General features: G+C 42.7%; 1 protein-coding gene across 9 annotated transcripts in view; it reads right to left on the minus strand.

The window, feature by feature from the left end:
- The window catches only part of LOC137341080 (endonuclease V-like), a 97,931-nt gene that overhangs the window by 56,726 nt on the left and 17,408 nt on the right, over nucleotides 1–23,797 (minus strand). For 6 of the 9 annotated variants that reach the window (XR_010966951.1, XR_010966949.1, XR_010966952.1 and 3 more), the window contains exons 6-7: nucleotides 22,293–22,361; nucleotides 21,072–21,200 (exon numbers count right to left, since the gene is read on the minus strand). Coding sequence is in view for 3 of the 9 variants with exons in the window: in XM_068003990.1 (XP_067860091.1) it covers nucleotides 21,072–21,200; nucleotides 22,293–22,361 (198 nt within the window). In the remaining 6 variants the exon portion in view is untranslated. Of the gene's footprint in view, nucleotides 1–10,981; nucleotides 11,077–15,617; nucleotides 16,470–21,071; nucleotides 21,201–22,292; nucleotides 22,362–23,797 lie in introns of those variants that run through there. The other 3 variants (XM_068003989.1, XM_068003991.1, XR_010966954.1) reach the window with 3 other exon arrangements.

A 23,797-nucleotide genomic window follows, 5' to 3' on the forward strand; every position in this document is an offset into this window, starting at 1 on the left:
ACTTTGATGACTCAACATCTGAACAATCAGCCCTGAATCAAAAGGTCAGAAGGCTGAGGCCCAAGGGACTGCATTGGCCAAATTTGCTTCTCTCAATTGATTGAGTTTAATCAGCTCTCGGCTGTACTGATAAATGAGGCAACATATCAACATGAAATGCTGCACCTCTAGGAATGGGAAAAATGGAGATATGGTTGGGGGGTGGGGGGGGGGGGGCGGGGGGGTGTGATTTGCCCTGTCGGAATCACATTTCCAAATAACTGATCAAGAGTGACATCGGCAGAAGCTCACAGAGGAGTAAAATAAAAGCATCAGTGGGCATGTCTATGAAACGCAGGCCGGGTCACTGAGATAGCATGGAATCTATCAAAATGGCCCCACCCATGAAAATCACACCCAACCAAAAGAACATTGTGCTCCGCTCCCCAACTCAGCCCTCGTTACTGCTCCTGCTCCAGGGGATCAAATCACGGTGGATGCCGCGGCTGGGAATTCTTGCAATAGTTTTTAGAAATTGGAGTTGTTGCCCACGGTGCACAGCGTAGTTCGATTGCTTGGAGCAGGATTGCAGATCGGATAGGAGCTGGGTGAAAATCAGGGAAGCTTGGTTCCATGAACTAGGGGCATGGGGGAAGAGAGAAGATTCAATACTGCCAGTGATGATCTGAGGCTGGCATTGGGGGGCGGGGGGGGAGGAGAAGAGCATTAGGAAGAACCGGGAAGGAAGAACGAAGGGTGTAACGTGAATTTGGGGGAGGGATGAGTGCTAAAGTGATATGGGGGAGGGTGGTGGGGGGTGAGGAAGGAGAAGAGCACAAACTGTGAGAAGGGGTGAACAAGAGTGGCTCCGTAAACTGAGAAAGGAGGTGGAATTATGAAACAGATTTAGATTTAGAAGTAGTGAGAACCAAATACATCCACAACAGGCTATAATTTCTCACAAGAAATGAGAGAAAATCCCTGCAATTTATGCTACAATCTGCCCTCAGTTTTCCAGTGGTCCTGAACAACGTTGGCCCCGGCAAAGAAAGGAACGCGGGCGGCCCCGCCGGCGGAAGAAGCGCGGGCGGCCCCGCCGGCGGAAGAAACGCAGTCAATTCTGTCAGAGGAAGAAGCACAGACAGTGTTGTCAGAGGAAGAAATGCAGGGAATCCTGTCAAAGGAAGAAACGCAGGCAGTCATGTTAATGTAAGAAACACAGGCAAGTCCTGTGAATGGAAGAAACTTCAAACAGTCCTTCAAATAGAATTTGCTTCTCATGGAATTTTGCAGTCACTGCCCTTAAATTTTGAGAGTATTGGACCTAATAACAACAGTCTGATGTAGCTTCTGCATGCTGCAGTGGGGTGAAAATGCACAGGCTTTTTATGCAACCCCGATCTTAATGACTTCTTTTTGAAGCAAATTTAAAGTTAATGCCAGCAGTTGGGCATCTTTACAGGAATGCTGGAGTCAGTCACAAATTACCACTGATTATGCAGCATATTTTAATGAAGAACATTTGCAAATCTGATACAGCACTGAATTAGCAGTCACCATGTTAATTGGTTATTTGATTTTGTCATTTGAATATTTAGAACATCATGTACTTTTTGATAAAAGTTCCCTGCTCTGCTGCACACCATTCCCTCATCAAGAGATCAGGCAAGCAAACTCCTCCCAGAACTCTATTTACACTGATAATGAGCCAACTACAATGGGATTTGAGAGAGTGGGGTGGGTTTCTTGTCTGCGAGTTTTGCTCTGGATCCTTTAAGGAGTGCTTGCTGTTCCCTCCCAGAGAACAAACTCAAACACAGAACTCAGAATCGCATACCAGAGTTTTAATGTTCTAAAATGGAATGTACTGACACAAACAAACAAACTGCACCTTCAGGATGTCCTCCTGTGTTGAACATGGAATGTACAGCACAGAAACAGGCCATTCGGCCCAAATGGTCCATGCTGGTGTTCATAGTAGCATAGAAAATTTACAGCACAGGAGGCCATTCGGCCCATCATGTCTGTGCCGGTCGAAATAGAGCTACCCAGATTAATCCCACTTTCCAGCACTTGGTCCGTAGCCTTGTCGGTTAAGGCACTTCAAGTGCATATCCAAGTACTTTTTAAAATGAGTTGAGGGTTTCTGCCTCTACCTCCCTTTCAGGTAGAGAGTTCCAGACCCCCACCACCATCTGGGTGAAAAAAAATTTCCTCAGCTCTGCTTTAATCCTTCTACCAATTACTTTAAATCTATGCCCCCTGTTATTGACCTCTCTACTCAGGGAAATAGGTCCTTCCTATCCACTCTATCTAAGCCCCTCATAATTTTATACACTTCTATTAAATCACCCCTCAGTCTCCTCTGTTCCAAAGAAAACAACCCCAGCTTATCCAATCTTCTTTTCTCACAGCTAAAATTCTCCAGTCCTGTCAACATCCTCATAAATCTCCTCTGCATCCTCTCGAGTGCAATCACATCTTTCCTGTAACGTAGTGACCAGAACTGTACGCAGTACTCAAAGCTCTGGCCTAACTAGTGTTTTATACTGTTCTAGCATAACCTCTCTGCTCTTATATTCTATGCCTCGGCTAATAAAGGAAAGTATCCCCTATGCCTTCTTAACCACCTGCCCATCTGACCAGTCCATTGATATCTTCCTGCAGTCTATAGATTTCCTCCTCACCATCAACCACACGGCCAATTTTTGTATCATCTGCAAACTTCTTAATCATGCCCCCTCTACATTCAAGCCTATATCATTAATATATACCACAAAAAGCAAGGGACCTAGTACTGAGCCCTGTGGAACCCCACTGGAAACAGCCTTCCAGTTACAAAAAACGAGCCGCTTCCCACTCCTCTCATCTATCAGCATATACTTGTATTCCTTTCTCCCTAGTGTCTTTATCTAGCCTCCCCTTAAATGCACCTATGCTAGTCGCCTCAACTATTCCTTATGGTAGCGAGTTCCACATTCTAACCACTCCTTGGGTAAAGAAGTTTAATTTTAAATTTTATTTTTAAACTAAATGAATAGGAGCGGTTTCTCATCAGCTTGTTCCACCTGCAGAAAGGTCCAAGCATCTGTATACAGATGGTAAAATACTTAGGGGTCAATTTTAGGATGGCCGAGCGGGTGCGTTCGTGGCGGGGGGCTCCTAAAATTGGGGATTCCCAGAGCGGGTCCGGAGCCCGGCTCCAACCCGCCCACTTCCGTGTTCCCCAATGACGCGAATCAGTGCGCGCGCAGCCCCCGCATGCGGGACTCCCACCTGCAATTAAAGCCGGCGGGATCTCACTTAAGATCATTTTCTGGGTACTTGAGGTCATTTAGACCTCATTAGTTGGAGATTTTAGGAGGATTCGGATTTTGGACTACCCAGAGCGTGTTTCCCATGCTGGGGGAAACGCTTCCTGTTTAAACAGACGTTTTGCAGCCAGCAGCCAGTAGCAGCTGCAAAGGTCCATTTAACAGGTGCGGGGTAAACCCTCATTCATTGCAGCTGGGCACTCTGTCACCTCAGACAAAGTTTTGCCTGCACCACTATTGTCTCCACACTCCAAATTATTACATCATACCCTAAACTCTGCTGTCCAAACACATTTACCTACTTTGCAGACCCCCTCACACTCTCACCGTCAGGATGTTGGGGGGGGGGGGGGGGGCGGTGTTCCATTGCTGCATTCATCACTCCATTTGAGGATGAGCAACATCACCAGCCTCGCCAGGCACGCCGTCCACCTCCGCCACGTGGAGCTTCACAACACAGTGCTGCGCAACAGGCACCTGCACAAGATAGTCGTACAACTACACATACACCCACTGTAGGGTGACCCAATGGATGGCATCAAGGGTGCTCATGGAGAACCTCATGAAAGGGCCTTATTGCACAAGCCAGTCAAGAATTGGCCAAGACGTGGCAGTAGTGGTGACAATAATATGTAATGTGAGTTGATCAGAAATTAAATATAAGTAAAAACCATGACAAACCCTCAAAGAACCGTTGTGCATCCCCTGCATGCTCACGAAACGTTTGACTTATGCTTCCTACTACACATACGTGATGCTTGCCCTGTGGCTGCAGCACAGGTAGTGTCAGCCTCACCCAACCTGCCCGTGAAAGAAATGCATCAGAGGGTGAGTATGAGATAGAGCCATGAGATTGTATGAGGATTGAGTTGAGTGGTAATGGTGGGATGAGTACTGGCGAGGTGAGTAAGTGCAGGTAAGATGAGGATGAGGGTTTAGTGGGTGTGAGGAGTGATGTGATAGAGTAGTGTTGGCAGTGCAGAAGGAGATGTGGGGTGGGGGCAGTGCTGTGGCAGACGGAATGTAGGGGAATGAGTAAGTGTACTCACTTCGGCTGACCTACTTAGGTCATTGAAGCGCCTCCTGCACTGTATGCAGGTGCGTGATATGTTGGTGGTGCTGGTGACCTCCTCTGCCACCTCGAGCCAGGCCTTCATGGTGGCAGGGGCAGGCCACTTCCTCCCGTCCGCCGGGGAGAAGATCTCTGCCCTCCCCCTCCTCCTCACCCCATCCAGTAGGACCTGGAGTGAGGCATCATTTAAACCTGGGAGCAGACTTCCCCCTGGGCTGCTCCATGCTGTAATTTTGGCTCCTTTCTGCAGCATCAGTAAGTGGAGGTCTGCCCCTTTAAATAGGGCTCCTCCAGCTGACAGCCTATGATGCGAGTGCGCCTTTCCAACATGAAACCCGGAAGCCAAGGTAAGTGGCTTCAATTTACTTACGATCGCGTGGGGAACCCACCGATTTTACTGGGCGGGTTACTCACGCGCCCAGTCGACCCCCCGCTGGCAACCCGCCTCTCTCCTCATATCGGGCCCTTAGCATCAATTGCTCTTTATTATTAAGAATAATCTCACTACTGTTGGGTGAATGTCAGAGTCTAGAATGGATAGGGTTAATCAGGGGGACTGCAGCAGGACTGATTAATTCAAATCACCCATGAAGGCTCCTTGTCACCACGAATGGACCCAGTGTGAAATGATTTACTGCCTGAATGTCTTGTGACTACTGATCATTGCAAAGAACCACAAATACTTAAGGTAGCAGTATAAATGCAACTGATCCCAGCAACTTACTCCCCCAGCAACTTACCAGCAATCTGCATTTTCAATGTGTTAAATTATGCACGTACTATGGCTTTGGTTGGCAATATCCTTAAAATAGTGAAAAAAACTAGGAAAAGACATTGCATAGATCGCAAGGTCTCAGATTTGATTCATGGTCTGTGTGGAGTTAGGTGATTTAGCCATGGTAGCAGTTAGGGTGGTACAATAGGGTTTCAATATCCCTAGGCAAACCTGGGGAGGTGGGGAAGGAAAGCTTAGCCAGGGTTCCTTCTCCGGAAAACTATGCATTAACTCCTGCCTAAACATGTGTATGTGTAGATATTGGCTGTGAGCAGGGCCGGGCCTGGCTGTGGTGCTGCACGTTAGAACAGCTTGCCAATACTCCCTGTCTAGGCTCACATGCGAAGAATGGGCAATTGGGCAAGATGCTGGAGGATGGCTGGTACATATGGAACTGTCCTCCAGCAAAGAGTCAATGTCTTCAGTGTGGGAGGGGAGAAGATTGAAAGGGAGAAAAAGTGATTCGTTTACGTTTTTTTTTTAAGCAGAAGGTAGAATTTTCTTGTTCAATTCCTGCCATATTTCTAATTTCAAAAAGAAAAACATCCAAAACTGAACACACAACTAAAATAATAATAACGTATCCTGTTGGCGGCATTGCCTGATTTATCATGTTCTATGAGTAACACTCAAAAAATGACTAATCCTGTCACTGTCTCAATTGTAACCCAGACTAGGGGAGATTTCAGAGGTTTTAATAGGGCCTTGCCTATTATATAAATCTGTCATTAAAGTACAACCGTGCATATTTATGAATCCAGTTTGCTATTCTAAAATTAAAGATTTGGCCTATTAATGGGAAGCCAACACAATAAATAAGACAATTACAGTATTCTGACTGTAAAACAGTTTAAAATTAGACAACTTAATTTTATTATAAATATTTAGTCTTCATTAAAGAGTGCTATGATAATTGAAACATCCAGAATTTGCGATCAACGAGATTAATCTCCATTCCAGATATAACATACAAATGTGGGAGAAACCTGTTCAAGAAGTTCCTTATTTGATCATTAAAACATGCAGTAATTATGACTAATCATCAATACAAAAAAAATGGTAATTATTTTTGTGCTCATCAAGGTGAGGGATGTTAGCACTGAGACATATATCGCTTTTTCATTTCAGGCATTCAGTGTTGATGTCAAGCGGTCCCAGGTGAGGCATACCATGGGCCAGAGGTAGAGTGAAACTCCCTTTACTTTACCCCAAACAATAAGCCTTAATCTCAATCTCAGAAGAGCAGCTATTATTACAGTAGTGTAACATTTTCCACTTTCTACATAAGCACACCATTGCCTTTCTGAGGGAGACTGCCAATTTAATGTCACTTGTGGGCAGCTTTGTGCTGTGTCCCATAGCCACTGGGAACTGGGTGGAGGCGGCCAAAACTCATTTTATGTAGCACCTTCACAATCCTAAATTATATCTTTGCCTTATGGAAGCTTTGGATTTGCATCTTATGGTTTAAATGTGATAGTTTTGCAAGTGAACAGACTGAGTTTCCCACTTCAATAGCTTATTTACCTCAGATTCCTCGTTACATATAGTTTTGCCTGACCAGATAGAGGTTTAAACTAGTGCTGCATGTTTTAATGCATGTTTGGTAAATGCTTACCCATATAGTGGAAGCTATGAAAGCAAGACTTTATGCAATATACCATTTCTAAACCCAAAGGATACTAATGTAGTGGTTATAAGTTATATTTACTAATGTAATACATACACAATGCTTACGCATTCTGTTTATGTTGAATTTTCTTCAATTTGCAGGCACTGCACAAATTTGTGCAGCACTTTACAGAAATATGCAAAATAAATTATTGAATTTAAAAATGCAATGAGTGCAGCAGAAGTGACAGATGCTGGAATTTAATGCGTTTAGATTCCCTGAGGATATGACTTTAAGAGTTGATTATGTCTGAAATCTCTGTTCTTCATATTTCACAAAAGGACATCTGTTTTATTTAATGGTCTCCGTCATTTCTGTCTTGAAGAAGAAATTAGAGTCATCGGACATTTTTGGATTTATTTTCTTTAACTGCGGAATTTTTTTTTACAAGATTAATTATATTATTAAATATTTACTGAGCTTGATGGTTCAGCAGGAAATGCTTCACTGCCCTCTTATGGTCAGCAACATGACTGCAGCTGTTCTAAAGCGTTGGATGATTGCTTGCTGATTCGATCCCAAGGGGACTGGCCCACTAACTCAAAGTTCTTGGGTATTGTTTAAAAAAAAAACGCACCTGGAATTTCCGTTGGGGTCCTCCGTCAGGAAATTGGTGTAAATTGCCATTTTCAACCGTTTCCCTGGTGTTAATGGTGAGTGATAGGAAGAACCGCGCCCCACAGAATTTCAAGTCCCCCATAAATTCAGGTGTCAAATACTTAAGCTGATGCAAACACTAAGGCCCAGAAATTTGATCGCGTCCGAAAACGTGCATGCAGGATGGGGGCAAGTGCGTGTTCACCTGGGCACAGGGACCACGTGAAATTGGGGTCGACAGCTCATTATAATGGGTCAGGCGTGCAGCCAGCGCCACCTGCGTTGCTTATCGGCTGCGTACCTGTTTAGGGGGTTCATAAAATCAGGCTTCTCTGACGCCACTTAAAGGCAGCCTGCACCTCTTAAAGGGGAGGTGCTCTGTGAGCAGAGAAATGGCCGCGAGATATGTAGATCGGACCCCCCAGGATCTCCAATTCTGTTTTGGAGGCCCTGATCCAGGCGATGGACAGGAGGAGAGAGATGTTCTTCCCTTCAGGGGACAGAAAGCCCTCCAGGCAACACCTACGCCACCAGTGGGAAGAGGTTTGCTGAGGAGTTCAATTCAAGGAGCTTAGCTCCCAGTATGTGACTGCAATGCTGAAAAAAGTTTAACGACTTCAGCAGAGTTACCAAAGTAAGAATCCTACCTCTCAGCTCAACTATGCTCTCCTCACACCTGCACCACTGGCAACCCCACTCCTCACAACACTCCTCCTCCTCCTCCCCCGCTTCCCTTCACTCTCCTACAGTCAATGCACCACACTTCACTCCACCTCCTTTTCCTACTCACACACTCTGCAACTCCTACTCTCACCCGCATTGCAACCCTCCCTTCTCCACACCTCACATCTTGCACACAACAGCTGCACTATTCTATCATGACAGGCACATTCTCAAAACAGCTCATAAGGCGGTCACTCACACACTTCCTTCTCTCGTGCAGGAAAAGGTCACACACGACATGAGGCAGCAGATGGCGATCGCCTGCATACCCTCTCCGCACTGGAGGAGGACACGCAGGACATCGTGGGCAGGGAGTGAGTCATGCTCGTGGGGCGTGGCAATGGTGGAGGAGATGTTGCATTGGGTGTCTTCACACCCTACCCTCTTTCCATGCATGACAAACTGCAGCTGCTTTTAGCATCATCTCACTCATCTCTCTCTGCTCTCCCTTCTAAAGGCCAGCCCTTGTCCCTCTCTTTCATTTCAGGTCCTGAAAATGTCGAGGCCCCTGTGCCAGTGCAGGGGCAGTACAGCAACCTTCCAGGACATGCAGCGTTAGAGACTGGCACTGTGTGTACTTTAGAGGCTAGGTTAGAGGAGGGGTATTCACGAGGTGAGTCACTGGGCACCAGTGTGCAGGAGGATAGGATGCCACAGGTGCCAGCTTGCTGGAGGGTGAGATCATATACTACTCTGCTGTAGAGGACTCAGATGTTGACTTTGAGGACCCAGGCTGCTGCTCCTGCTCTTTCTCCTCTCCAAGCTGCTCTTCCTCCTTCTCTTCCACTTCTTGTTGCCCAGGTGGTGGTAAGGACTGGTCACTCAGTAAAGTACGCCGTTGGTATGCTCAATGATATTTCTGGTGGTGGCATGGCTCTCGTTGTAGGCGAGTCCTGCGTTTGTTCCCGGGTTACTGACAGGAGACATGAGCCATGACCGGAGGGGATATCACTTGTCACCAAGTAACCAGCCTGTGAACTGACAGCCTGGTTGGAATAAAGGCGGCACAGAGGACTGAATCGTGACTGCTGCCAGGAAATTGGGCTCGGGCCTGCACAATGTACTGCCTGAGGACGCAAACAAGCTGCACTTTCAGGGAGTGGTATCACTTCCTATTGAGAAAGAGGCCAGGCTGGTGATGGGGAGCACCCAGGGCCATATAGGTGCAGTCTGACGCGCCTTGGACCGTGGGGAAGCCTGCAATGTGGGTGAAGCCTAGTGCTCTCTCGTCCTGCTTCCCTTTGTCCTTGGGTAATGTGATGTATGTGTTCTTCCTGGTGTAGAGCGCCTCGGTCATCTACCTGATACAGAAGCGCACATCCTGGAACGACATTGTGAAGTAAAAGTTAATGGCCACGGTGGCCGTAACAGCCACAGGCAGTGCTGTCCATGCACCTGGTTTGGGGCTCCAGCTTTGGCTGCAGCAGGTGACATAGTTCCATGATTGCCTCCTTGGTGACGTGCAGAAGCCTCATATTGTTCCTTGTTGAAGATGAAGTATGAGAAGTGCTCCCTGAGTACCCGCTGTGGGTATGGCCTCCTCAACACTCTTCTCCTAGCTGCTCATGCTTTCTCCTGTCTTCGTTGTTGCGCCCCCACCTCCTCCAGCCCCATAGATAGACCTAACGGGCCATCCATGACTGGAATAAACTCTTTCCAAAGCAGACAAAAGCAGTCCAGCACCAACACAAAGGTGTTAGTGGGTCAGAATTCATTTGTGGAATGCAGAAAATAGCCAATAAAAGACTCAGAAGCTAACTGGCAGCCTAAGAGGAGAAAACAGGAACTAACCTGTATGGGGGGGGGGGGGGGGGGGGGGGGAGCCCTTTAAATTGTGTGCCTCCAGGGTCCCTGATGACTGTTAGCGCCATGAGTTGCTGCGCGAGTTTATCATATGGCGAGGTAGGTGATGAGGCAGACAAATTTCTTACAACTAGCGTGGGACCCTTATTTAAATATTATAGATTCATGAATGATGCGGGCGTGCACCCCAGACACATGTGGAGCTGCTAAATCCAATATGGCAGGGGGCGCACTTCCAGAGCGGGACAATTGCCTGCAGGCCACCCTTCATAGTGTAACCTTAGAAGCCCATTTTACGCCTGAAAAATGGGCCCGGGTGATCCAATTTCTGGCCCTAAATGTTGACTAAGCGCAATCTTTTCCATTAAGGTTTTGATAAATGTCTGGTGAATAATTGTGTTTGGTAAATCCGAATTAAGAGGTGTTTGCAGTGCACACTATGTTTGAAATTCCTACATGGAACCATCAACCTAACTAGCAAATGATATCTGTGTAATGGATGCGTGGTTGTACAATATTGCCCAATTTTACCATAAATGCAAACTGTTTGTACTCATGCAAAATGCTTTTCCCCCCCAACATAACCTCTGACACAGGGTTTCTGCCCATCACCGTGTTCTTGAAACTTTAACTCCCTGAGGCTAACACAGCTGCTCGGACAGCAACGCAGTGGCATTACGGAGAGGTTATAATTGGGTCATATCTGTCTTTCCAGCGGTTAGCTCTTTTCCTTTCAACAAAAAGGGCAAAATAAAAAACCATGCAGGTAAGACAAATGAAAGAGGCAGAACTGAGTAGCACAGAAAGTTAGAACACTGACCCTTCATCTTTGGGACCCGCATATATATCCACCCAGACTGATGGGATGAAGGTATTCTTGCAGCTGAAATCAAAACCCTTAAGATAAATCAACAGAATGGCTAGTGTGGAAAAAGAAAATACTAACGTAAGTGCAGTGAAATAGGTGATCTTCAGAGATTGTAGTTAAGGCATGCTGTTGGGACAGAATAGAAGGAACTTTACTTCCCGTGCTAAAGCTGGCCTGGCGCTAGAACTGGATCCAAAAATTTGAAAAGTGTGCCTTTTTCCCCGTACAGACATCTCTGGTCTTGATGATCTGACCATTATCTGAAAAGATAGCCTGATAGATGCACAGTTATAAAAACAATTCAGCAATCAAGGGGGAAAAAAATTAAACCTTGGAAACCTGTTCCCATGGAGACTGAATTCGAATCATGATTGCAAAGCTTGGTTTGATGATTTAACAAAGCCCACCTCCCCCAACAAAGAAATTAGGAGTGACTGCTGCTTATGTTGAGGGTAAATGATTTGTCATGGTGAAACATGCCAAAAATCATAGTGGTGGGGAATTTCAAGATCCACAAAAATGAATGTAAGGATGCATATCAAATAATGATGAATGCTATTGACTATTTGTAGTGTTTTGATAACAAAATAGGAATGTATCAAATTATATCTTCCAGGTGAAGCACCTATTCACTATGTACACCAAACGCATACAGGCAGTAGGTCTGAGAGTATAAATCGTGGACTCTCACCATTTTGGGTGCTGGGGCAGACAAGTGTGTACACAACTGTATACAGATTTGGTCTCCTTACCTGAGGAAGGATATATTTGCCTTACAGGGGGTGCAATGAAGGTTCACTAGATTGGTTCCTGAGATGAGAGGGTTGTCCTATGAGGAGAGACTGAGAACAATGGGCCTATATTCTCTGGAGTTTAGAAGAATGAGAGGTAATCTCACTGAAACGTATAAAATTCTTTGCGGGCTTGACAGGGTAGATGCTGAGAGGCTGTTTCCCCTGGCTGAAGAGTCTCAGGATAAGGGGTCGGCCATTTAGGACCGAGATGAGGAAAAATTTCTTCACTCAGACAGTTGTAAATCTTTGGAATTCTCTACCACAGAGGGCTGTGGATGCTCAGTCGTTGAGTATATTCAAAAATGAGATTGTTAGATTTTGGACACTAAGGGAATCAAGGGATATGGGGTAGGGTGCGAAAGTGGAGTTGAGGTAGAAGATCAGCCATGATCTTATTGAATTGTGGAGCAGGCTCGAGGGGCTGTATGGCCTACTCCTGCTCCTATTTCTTATGTTCTTACTGCGCCACACTAAACTCTTACTTGCTTCTAAATTATGATCAACAAGTCTATTGCCATTTGCACCTGATTTGCTACTGGAAAGTGCCCAGGATTCATGATGTAAGTGCACAATTCATGTTCAAGTTGCTCCCATGGTGCGCATACCTGGTATAGAATCTGGCATGCTAACATTTTATTGGCCAGATTTGAGCACCAAGGAATAGCGTGCCTACATCATGAACTAATTGCCAGATCACTGACGGGAGTGGCCACAACAGGAAAGGGTACTGGAAAGTGTCACTTTCACTGGCTTTGAGACTCTTTCAGAAAATCAAGTGATTCGGGGTTAAAATCACCCTGCACGGACAAACTGGTCACAGAAAGTCAGACTGAGACAACTCACTTATTCTACTTCTGTTGCGATTGGCGTCTTGAAGCCATTTCTCCTATGTAACACCATGGAGAAAGTAGAACTACACAGTCTTCTGACTTTTATATGATTAAAGTACGGGTTTTGCACAGTTTAGTGAAAAAATTAATTTTTCTACCAGGGTAGAAAAGCCCTTTATTTTGTGCGATAAGGTGGGAAGCACAAATCAGGACCTTCGAATCCAGGGCCAAGAATGACGTTGGAGCAAATTTATTATTTAAAGCACCACTAAATTATAAAACTCATGAAAATGTCAAATCTGAGCATTTTGATTTGGAATAAAGGGACGGATGTAAAATGCGATGTTTGCTATGGATTCCAGTCTTTACAACGTAGGACTGGTTCAAACCAGTTTTGCCAGTTGACTTTACTGGATCTGGATTGAACCCAACAGTACATACATCTATTTGAATAATATGAACGCTTTTAAGGCAGTCAAATTCAACAGCGGCTTTGAATATATGGCAGAGTCATATATTAAATTGCTGCATTATTACAGTTCTGTCGCAAAATGTAATCTGTGCAATTTATATAATGAACATTACAATCCCAGGTGTGATTAAGATACAAATGATATTATATATCAAAGAAAATATAGTAATTTCATTGCATTATTGTGTCACAAATGCAGTTGCTAGGTGTTCAAATGTTACTTTGTACTATAAAAGTAATATGGAAGAGGGAAACACAGATTAGTTTGACAGTTGGCACTGTACACATCAGCTGGTAAGAAAAGCTGACATGTTTTTTTTAGTTATAGTGACTATAAATCCAGCAGGCAAGAGCCGAGCTTTTTTTTTTGAGGTGAGCCTCCTACTTTTTAAGATATGTTCTCCCTGTCCTCATTCTTGGATATCCCTGTTGCATTCATTGTCCCCAGCTAATAAGGTTGGCAACCTGTGCCTAGGGTTGTAGCAGTAAACTCTCGCTGTATGAAATCATCTATCATCTGATCAGCACTGTTGGTTGTTTTTCCAAATATCTTTAAAAATATTAAAATGACAGACACATTGAGGTTGTCATTGGAGTCTCTAATTGATCTCAACACTTCTAACATCTTTCATATTACTTTTATAGTACAAATCACTTAATCACTTAGCATGCATCCCACTCAGCAAAGATACAGTAACATCACACAGTGCCTTGTGGGACCATGGACTGAAATACGGTAACAAAGAAACATTTTTGTAATGAATGAATTCAAATTTGGTACTGAATTTTTGAAAGACAGGGTTAACTGCTTCTGTTAAGAATCTATTCTCCAGCGGAAGATGATATGACAGATATTGTGAACAGGAATTGTAAAAGAAATGCAGAATGCACTCTTATCAGTTGGTATGGCATCACTTCATTGTGATTAAAGATTATACTTTACAAAGTATAATTGTGTCTGGTTCATTGTTGTTAAAAACTCCAAGCTATATTTTTTGTTGCTAAATTTTAAGAATTGTGAATAGCCAGAGTAAGTCAGTACAATCCTATCTCTTGCCTGATATTCAGTGGGGGCAATTTTCACATTCACCAGCATTGTTGAACCCATCCGACTTTCATCCCATTGAAATCAAATGAGATGAGCGATCTGCTCCACCAGATTGCTGCCCAGGTGGTGAAGGTGAAAATTAACCCCAGAGTCTTTAAATCCCATCGCATTTGTTTCGATATGGCTTAATAAAAATGTAACCAATTTTTCATAAGTTTAAATAATACAATATTTAGGTCTACTTCTGAAACGTTCAAAGCTAGTGCGAGAGATTTTGTAGTGCACACTATTCAATGGACATTCATGTTTTTTCTCCCCTCACAGCCGATTTTGTTCCCCAATATATTCATATATTGATTATATTTTTATTCCCATGAACATTTACACAGACTTCAGCATTAAGCTACAAAATGTATTATGCTTTTGAACACTACTTTAAGTATGTCTTACAATATAGGTCAGCAACTTGTCACTTAGGTGGACAAATGCATCACCGCTAAGAAAGCCCAATTTTCTTTCCCTTACTAAGGATAAGCTGGAGCTTTTCCAAGCAATGAATGTTTCGTGGGAGATTTCTCTTGAGCTAGTGTGGGTCAGTGCCAAGGCAATACTCTGTGGATACATACTGTTTATGCACTTTGGCAAAGAAAAATGGCTGTCTTGGTCAGACAGCGAGCTTCAATATAAACTCTCTTCATTTCAAACTAAACAAAAGAATGGGTTAAGGTGAGAACCTACCCAGATATGACTGTCTGCTAGGGTGGAGCATTGAGAAAAGACTCCGCCCTGGCTATTTGAGATGGTGTCAAAGGCCTGGCAAAGCAGCGGGCATTTCCCCCCCTCCTGAATCCCATGTGGGCAGGGGTAAATTCATGCCTGCTTTTTACTCCCAGCAGCACTGTCAACAATACTCATGATTCACTGAAAGGGAGTCTTGATGCAACATCCACGTGGGAGGAGCACTGATGTAGTACTGAAACAGAGCTGCAGGAGTCTTTTGATGTCCTCACCTCTGTTTTGGTGCGATCGCAAGACTCCCACTAGGCCAGTACATCAGGGCTCTCTTTGAGTGAATCATTGACTATATGCGAGTGGACCAGGTTTGTATTAACCTATGTATTTTTTAATATGATTCACATTCCCAATAATTTCGAGAAGCCAACTTCAGCTGTCAGAAATACATGGGAAATTAGTGACTGCATTTTAAATCATGTTTGTTTTCTCATTAGAGCGTAGGATTGCAGTATTTGCGCATAGAAAACACCAACCTTTTCGGTTCAATTACAAGCAAAACAAATAATCTTTATGAAGTCTAATAAATATGCCACCTACTTTGACATTTGTAATTTACCATGTCCAATAACAGCCAAGATCCTGACATCATTATCACATAGTGCCTATAAGCTGCTAATGATTTCTCCAGGGTAGTTGATGATTGCTATTGGGAATTGGAAAACGTGCAGTTTGAAAATATCCTTTCAATGTATGGATAAAACAATGAAAATTAATTTGAGGTGGGAGTTGATATCGAAGTGTTCTGTGTATTAATGGCAATTATTTGAAGCACAGAGTTTTCCTTTGCAGGACTAGAAGCAGTTGTGTAAGTTATACAGAGTATCAAAACAGGTATTGTGCTGAAACATTCAAAATATTACTGCAGGCACAATATGTAGAGCTAGCAGGGTTTTATTATACAGAATACCAACAAAGGCAGTACTGGTACTTATTCTCTTTTGTAAAGCAGCAGAATACCATAAGGTTCTCAACCTGCTCTAGCACTGTAAAAATTTTATAAAGTTACACCTCTTATAGGTAACTCTTTATTGTGATTTAGCTTACACTGTACTGCATCAATATGTCCTTGTTGATAATTCCCACCCCCCACTACCCTTTGAACCAAAAACTGCACTCACTAGTCTAAGGGCTGTTTTAGAAGGACTGGCATCTCTCAGTCTGGTTATTTCTATATTAGTTCATCACTTCTGAACATCAAATTGAAGAAAGGATGCACTGTGTTCTCAACAGGGACGAAATTTGGCCACGGTGCACTATTTAATAATTCGGAAGAACAGGCCCTTCTGAGCTTCCCTAACATTATTAAAATAGTCCAGATGGGAAGACTCTTTCAGTCTTCATCCAGTTATTTCACATCAAAGTTATAGCTTATCAAAAATGATGAACTTAATTTGTTCTACAATAGTGTGATATAAAGTTATCCATAATTCACCATCCTGAAGCCATTAATTCCACTCAAAGAATCCATAACTCTCACATCAAAAGAGGGTCAACATTACAAACCTTCTCATCCACCAACATTTTCATTTTCATGCTGGCTGGCATCCACAAATACATTTCCTCTTTGTTCTTTCTTATTTCAACCAGCATATTCTGTTCACCTGCTGCTGTCAGATATTGAGCTGGGCTCCTCTGGTGCTGTGTTATTAAATGGCTCTTCTCTCTCCCAACTTCAGGCTTGACTCCTATCGCTGATTTGAAATCATCTCAATCCTGCTGGGGTGTCTCTGATTTGAAATCACCAGGAGGGGCACAAGAGCAGAAAGAAAAGCAGGAAAGTGCTCTCTTGAGTACCTCTTTAGTTTTACATAGAATGTACAGCACAGAAACAGGCCATTCAGCCCAAATGGTCCATGCTGGTGTTTATGATCCACACAAGCCTCCTCCCACCTCTCTTCATATATCCCTATCAGCATAACCTTCTATTCCTTTCTCCCTCATGTGTTTCTCCAGCTTGCCCTCTTTTCTTTCTCTTTATTTGCCTCTATTGCAAGGAATTAACTGCAAGTGGCCCAGAAAAGAACTGAAAAAAAATTCAATCCAATTGCAGGAGGCAGATTACAGCACAGAAAGGCCCTGGAATGCGAACTCTAATGGAGAAGTGGAACAATAGCTGACACTAACATGTTCCCCTTTCCCAGTGCTCCAATAATTAAATGGCAACACTCTCTCGACGTCAGTCCAGGCTCCACAGCTGATTTTAAATCTCCTTTCTAGGTACCTATCCTGTTGGCTGTTTCAATTTTAAACTGCAAGAAGAACCCAGACTGAAGTTGGGAGGGAGATTTTCCATTTAAATATCACAGCAGAGCACAGTGCATTCCTAACAGTCATCACTCTGCTCTGACACCACTGTGACATTTCAATAGCAACTTTCGCTCCTAATGCCAGGCTTCAGCCCAGGCTCCGAGCAAGATGACCCTTAATTTTATTCCCAAACAGTGGTGTATACTTGAGTGTGTATGATAGGTACAGTCATTTGGAATGCTCACTACTACTCGAGTCCTTTTGCTCTGAATCTGATGTTTTTTCCCACGTATATTTTCAGCTAAGACTCAAGTTAAAAAAAAATACTATTTTTCACTTTGAAATTACTGTACACGTTATTGCACATTACATACATTTTCATAAATTATTTAGTGTTGTTCATTCATACGTAGTTGTCCTTTTACTTACTGATTGTAATGTTTCAGCATTGCTTAGTACTTGGAAGTGCCTTTTAGTAAAGATTACAATAAATGTATTTCTAGCACAGTTAATGTCAGAGGTAGATACAACCTACACTGATTAAGACCACTCCTGATCACAGTCATTTGTGGCTTTCTTCTTTCTTTGCAGTATTCTAGACGATAACTGTAGATCAAACTAATAGCAATGCTTAAATTATACAGCAGAGACATGTTGTCTAAAAAATAATTTATTACTCAATTACTAAATATCAGCACGTAATGGAAGGAGCGCCAGGCAGCGACTTAATGCTTCTCACTTTCACCAATAGAAACAGATTCTCAGTTTAGCTCAGAAAACAAAGCTCATCATATAATGGCAGCTGTTAAATTCACATGGAAAATGGCATTTGCTTTCGAGTCCAGTCCTGAGCCCCCCCTTCCGCAAAAGAAACACAACAGAAAGACATTTGAGTTAAGCACTGGTTTAGCCCAGCTTGTCGAACCTATTTCTAGTTGTATTACTGCCTACAAGATGGAGGATGCAGTGGCATTTCATACTGCCAGGGACAGAAAGTGGCCTCTGGCAGTATTGAGTGTTAGATGCTTCAACACTGCCAACCCTCACTATAACAGAGGAAAGATTAGCTCACTGTGCCAAAGCTGCAGCTAATTTACTGCTCGAGTGTGGTTTGAGATCTTTGGCTGCATATTCTGGATAAATATAGAATTACATAGAATATACAGCGCAGATACAGGCCATTCGCCCCAACTGGGCTATGCCGGTGTTTAAACACATGAATCTCCTCCCACCCTAATTACCTCTTCCCACCCTGCTCCCATATCCCTCCATTTCCTTCTCTCTCATGTATGCATCAAACGTCCCCTAAAATGCATCAACGCTATCTGCTTCAACCACTCCATGTGGCAGTGAGTTCTCACCACTCTCTGTGTAATGAAATTACTCCTAAATTCTTCATCCGCTAGTGGCAATCCGATATTTATTCCTTTGTGTTGCTACTTTTAGCGATTTATATATCTGTATTCCCAGATCACTTTGCTCCTCTACCCCATTTAATTTCTTGCCTTACAATGAAAGTGGCCTCCTTATTCCTTCTACCAAAATAAACCACCTCACATTTCGCTAAATTGAATTTCATCCGCTCACTCTGCAAGCCAGTAAATGTCTTCCTATATTTTGGTGCAGTCGTCCACATTATTAGTTATACCCCCCTCCATTTGGTATCGTCTGCAAATAATAATACTATGGCCTAGAAATTTGGCGCGCAAATTTTTTTTTAAAGGAGTGCGGGGGCGCAGGGTTCATTCCCTGCACCTGAACGGTGAGGCCTGTGGCGCCCCTGATATCGAGCCCCGGGCCTCCTTTCCCTGAAGCGGGCAGCTGCGGAGAGTAAGAGGCCCTCAAGTAAGTGAGTAAGAGGAGCAACTGGGTCGGGAGGTAGTGGTGGCCGGGGGGTGCGACTGGTGGCAGGTGGGATCAGTTGACGGGAGGGGGATGGGGTACGATAGCTAGTGAGGGGAGAATCGGTTGCTGGGTTGGGGGGGGGGGGCACATTTCAAGGCCTATATCTCTAGTATTCAGTATCCCTGCACTTTCAGTATCATCTCGTGAGTTTATCTTGCTCATCCCTCAGCGAACCTATCCCCATCTTAATTCTCCTTTTGTTACTTATGTGCCTATAGAATACATTGCTATATCTTTTTATATTCTTTGATATTTTCATTTCAAATGTCCTCTTTGCTTTCCTAATTGTCTTTTTAACCTCTTTACTTTGCTCGTCATATTCCCTCTGGCCATCCTCTTCTTTATTGTTTATGTCCTTTGCATATGCCTTTTTCTTTAGATTCAATTGTATCATGCACGACATTACATTCTTGGCTAGTTTGTTCTTATGTTTTAATGGAATATATTTCTCCTGAACTCTACTGATCTCTCCTTTAAATATTGCCCACTGTTGTTCTACTTCTTTATCTGTCAATATTTTTCTCCAGTTTACCTCCCTTAGCTTCATCCTCATTCCCTCATAGTTGGCTTTTTTCCAATCTATTACTTTGGTCTTTGTAATATCTATCTCTCTCTCAATCATTATCTTAAACCTTATTATAATGCTATCACCACTCCCTATATGTCCTCCTACACTTACTCTCTTATCTGCTGCGGTTCATTTCCCATTACTCGGTCTAGCAATGCTTCCTCCCTTGTTGGGCTTCTTACATATTGGATCAGAAAGGAGTCATGTACACACTAACAACTCCAGTCTCTTCTCGTCTTTCACTACCTCTGCCTTTGGGGGTACTTGAAATCCTCCATGACTATACTGTTTTTTACTCGTTCCATAGATTTTCCCACATATTTCTCCCTCTACTTACTTTTCACTGTTCGGTAGTCTGTGGTGTACCCCGAATAGAGATTACCACCCTCGAGGTCCTGCTTTTTAAGTTAGCTCCTGTTATAAGACCATAAGAGATAGGAGCAGGAGTAGGCCATTCGGCCATTAATGAGATCATGGCTGATCTGATTTTTACCTCAACTCCACTTTCCCCATATCCTTTGACTCCCTTGCTGATCAAAAATTTGTCTAACTCAACCTTGAATGTATTCAATGACTCAGCCTCCACAGCTTTTTGGGGTAAAGAATTCCAAAGATTCATGACCCTCTGGGAGAAGAAATTCCTCCTCATTTCCATCTTAAACGGGCGACCACTTATTCTGAGACTATGCCCCCTAGTTTTAGATTCCCCCATGAGGGGTAACATCCTCTCAGCATCTACCCTATTGAGTCCCCTCAGACTCTTGTATGTTTCAGTAAGATCTCCTCTCATTCTTCTAAACTCTAATGAGTATAGATCCAACCTGTTCAATCTTTCCTCATAAGACAACCCTTCCATACCCAGAATCAACCTAGTGAACCTTCTCTGAACTGCCTCCAATGCAAGTATGTCCTTCCTTAAATAAGGGCACCAGAACTGTACGCAGTACTCCAGGTGTGGTCTCACCAGCACCCTGCACAGTTGTAACATGACTTCCCTGTTTTATACTCCATCCCTCTAGAAATAAAGGCCAATATTCCGTCTGCCTTCCAGATTACCTGCTGCACCTGTATGTTGACTTTTTGTGTTTCACGTATATCTTTTGCAAGTACAAAATTTGTGTATATTTAGACTTGGGTAAAAAGGACAGCGGACTGTATAAAATAAACATAGATTTGCATTAAAATTTTCTGTTACGCTATTCCACGTGGTCTTTAAAATCTGTGTTTATTTCTTTGAATGAGTTGTTAAACCAAAGACCTGTTTGTGTGGTTCTTCCAGTGCTCTGGCCAACATACCTCCCTTGACCAATACCACACAAACAATTTAACTGGCCATTCATTTCATTCCTTTTTTCAGAATATTGATGGTTTGGAATGGATGTCACATTGGCCAATGTAACAAATCACTACACTTCATAAATAATTCATTGCGTGAAATGCTTTGAGATGTTTCAACATGACAATCAGCTATATAACTGCAAATTTTTCTTTTCACAAAATGTATTATCACAATAATAAGTTAGCGTTATTATATGAAAGTTATGTAATCTTTATAATCACAGCATCACTCCTTGATATGCAAACCAAACAGTGAATTATAAAAACATACCTGCCTAATTGGTTCTGGTATTCTGTATTTACAGCAGGAATGAGTCAGGCGTATGGCAGTGTCCAGACTAATCCTGTGACCCACAGATACATAAATGGGCTTAGTGCTTCTCTCACAGCTTTTAAGAGCCTGCCACAAGTAAATAAAGATATAAAATTAGAGTAATCCCATTAACTGAATTAAGTACTAAAATATCTAATCTGTACATTTTGTATTAGTAGTTACTTGATCACAAATAAATGCAGAAATATGTAAAATGTACATCGTGTTTCCTCTTTTAGCAAGAAGTGTCTGCCAAAGGGCTGTTTCATATTCACCACAAAGGCATTGTTATATGATACTTGATCTGTAGTACTTACATGCAGGACCCGAGTGTTGTATATTACTACAGCTGAGAGGTTGTTTGATTGCTGATCAATGTAACCCAGTGCATGTAGGCAAGTGGGAAAGTCAGTCAGACTTAGAATCAAACATGTGAAAGTATTCTGAGAGGCCAGTGGCCTGCGACTGCTAACCCTACTTAGTTTATCCTGATCTTTTTTTGTAACTGCCAGCCTCACTTTTCTACACTCTTCTTGTGGATTTAAAATACATCACTTAATATTTTCTTTCTTTTAAAATTATTTTAAAATCTCCTTTCTCTTAGAAGCATGCACTTTTTTCTGGCAGGGAAAGTGGGAAGGCATCTTTTCCGAGGTGAATATTGCTCAGTGACCAACCAGTAAAAGGTGAAGAAACAGTTAAGTTTCATTCATGGCCCAGTCTGATTGTATGATTGAGTACAGAAAAGAGCAGACCATGTGGCGAACCATGGATGCAATTCCACATCCTATCCATTACATGGCATAGTGGACTGACGCACCAATGCAGTACATCACTTTTGCTACAGGGGACCATGTGATAGAACTGTAATAAAATAAAAGATCCGATCAGTGATTGCTGATAATTCAGGAATACTGGAAAAGACCTGGAGTGTTTCCAGCATTTTCTGTTTTTATACATGAATGCTTCTGCTTATCAAAATGCCAAAGGCCCTTCCTGAGACATCATCAAGATGACTGCCTTGCATTTCTAAGCATTCCACAACAATTTCTAAAACTATAAGATGAACTTAAGAGTGACTTTTGCTTTGTTTTATCTGGGTTTTACGGAACTACAGTACACAAAAAAAGATTTTTTAAAATTTGCACTGCACATTGCAGCTTATAAACACAGACCTACCATGCCTAAAACTTTCCCTGAGCTTCCAGTTAGTGAAAACGTACTTCCTCCTTGCTGAAGGTCTTTGACCTACAAAACAAAAATATGTTAAAATAAAAGCAAGGTTTTACAGTAAGTAACTTCTATTTCATAATTACATTACTGACTGATTTAAGCAACAATGGATAAATTCTCTTCTCATAGCACTAATACCACTAGCTTTGAATCTTCTAGTATCTCAATTTGTCATTCTCCTGTCTGAAACAGAATATTTATTATTCATTCACTGCTTCAAAATGTGATTGCATTATAGTATCACAGTATGTTACAGCACAGGACACCATTCGGCCCATCGTGTCTGTACCAGCTCTTTGAAAGAGCTATCCAATATCCGACTGAATGGATATTTTTTCCCAAACGACTGCGTCACTTATTTTCCAAGAGTCCTGTCACACTATTGGCAGGAGTATGTGTCCAGGTAATTTCTGGCCTGGCTTTAAATCACAGAAGAAAAAAAAGTGAATTAGGAATGGGAGGAGTTAATATCCAAGCCTGAAATGGCCATTATGGCCAGGGGAGGGGGTGGGGATAAGCAATCTCCATGAGATGTAATAACTACAAAACTTATACGTGCAGAGTCAAATATGGTCCAGGTAAGAATAGGGTGAAAGTGCAACTCCTTTTTCTAAAAGGAGTACAATTTAGGTTTACAGTGATACCTTCTCCCGGCTAAGAGGGAAAACAGATAAACTGATCCTCGGTCCCTGCCAATGCTGGTCTTCAATCACAGTCGATAGATACATAAAGTCAGCTAGGGTGACCTGGTGACTCTAATTCAAATTCTCCTCCCTACAGTCCAGTGTCTCCCTTGACAACAACCCAATCAAGACCAGGAAAGAACCAAGAGAAGGGCCACTCTGGTAAAGGAAGGCAACACTGGTTGAGACAGGGGGCCAGGGAGTCGACATACTCCAATGGTTGGTCAATGGGGAACCTAAAAAGATATGAGACAAATACATTAATTGTGCAGGCAGGTGGGTGAGAAGGAAGGAAAGGAAATGTGAAAAAGCACAATAAAAAAAATGTTGTGCCTCTAAGATTGTCCACCATGGCAAAATAAGTCATTTCTCATTCATTTCATATGTCCTTAAAGATTAACTATTAGGTACATAAATGGCTTTGTATAATTGATGTGTGTGTGTTCTAGTTGAGATGGCTTCTGAATTTTTGAAAATTCTTTTCACCGTAACCTATTTTTCTTTCCATTTCCCTTGCTGTAATAACAGCGTTAAAGTAAGATTTTACTAAAGGGCGACAGTAAATTTATGGGCAATCATGATTTGTAATCAACAGCTCAGAGATATTGCTACTTCTCAACAAAGACTAAATTAAACAATCCAGCCAACGGGCTTGTAAAGAAACTCATTACTGGAAAAAACATGGGAAATAAAACACAAGATCTTATTACGAAGTGGCTCGAGGATGAAAATTGCCAGGTACTTTGTAAATCCTTAAGGCATGTGGAC

The sequence above is a fragment of the Heptranchias perlo genome, chromosome 23 (assembly GCF_035084215.1).
Source record: "Heptranchias perlo isolate sHepPer1 chromosome 23, sHepPer1.hap1, whole genome shotgun sequence".
NCBI classification, from domain to species: domain Eukaryota; kingdom Metazoa; phylum Chordata; class Chondrichthyes; order Hexanchiformes; family Hexanchidae; genus Heptranchias; species Heptranchias perlo.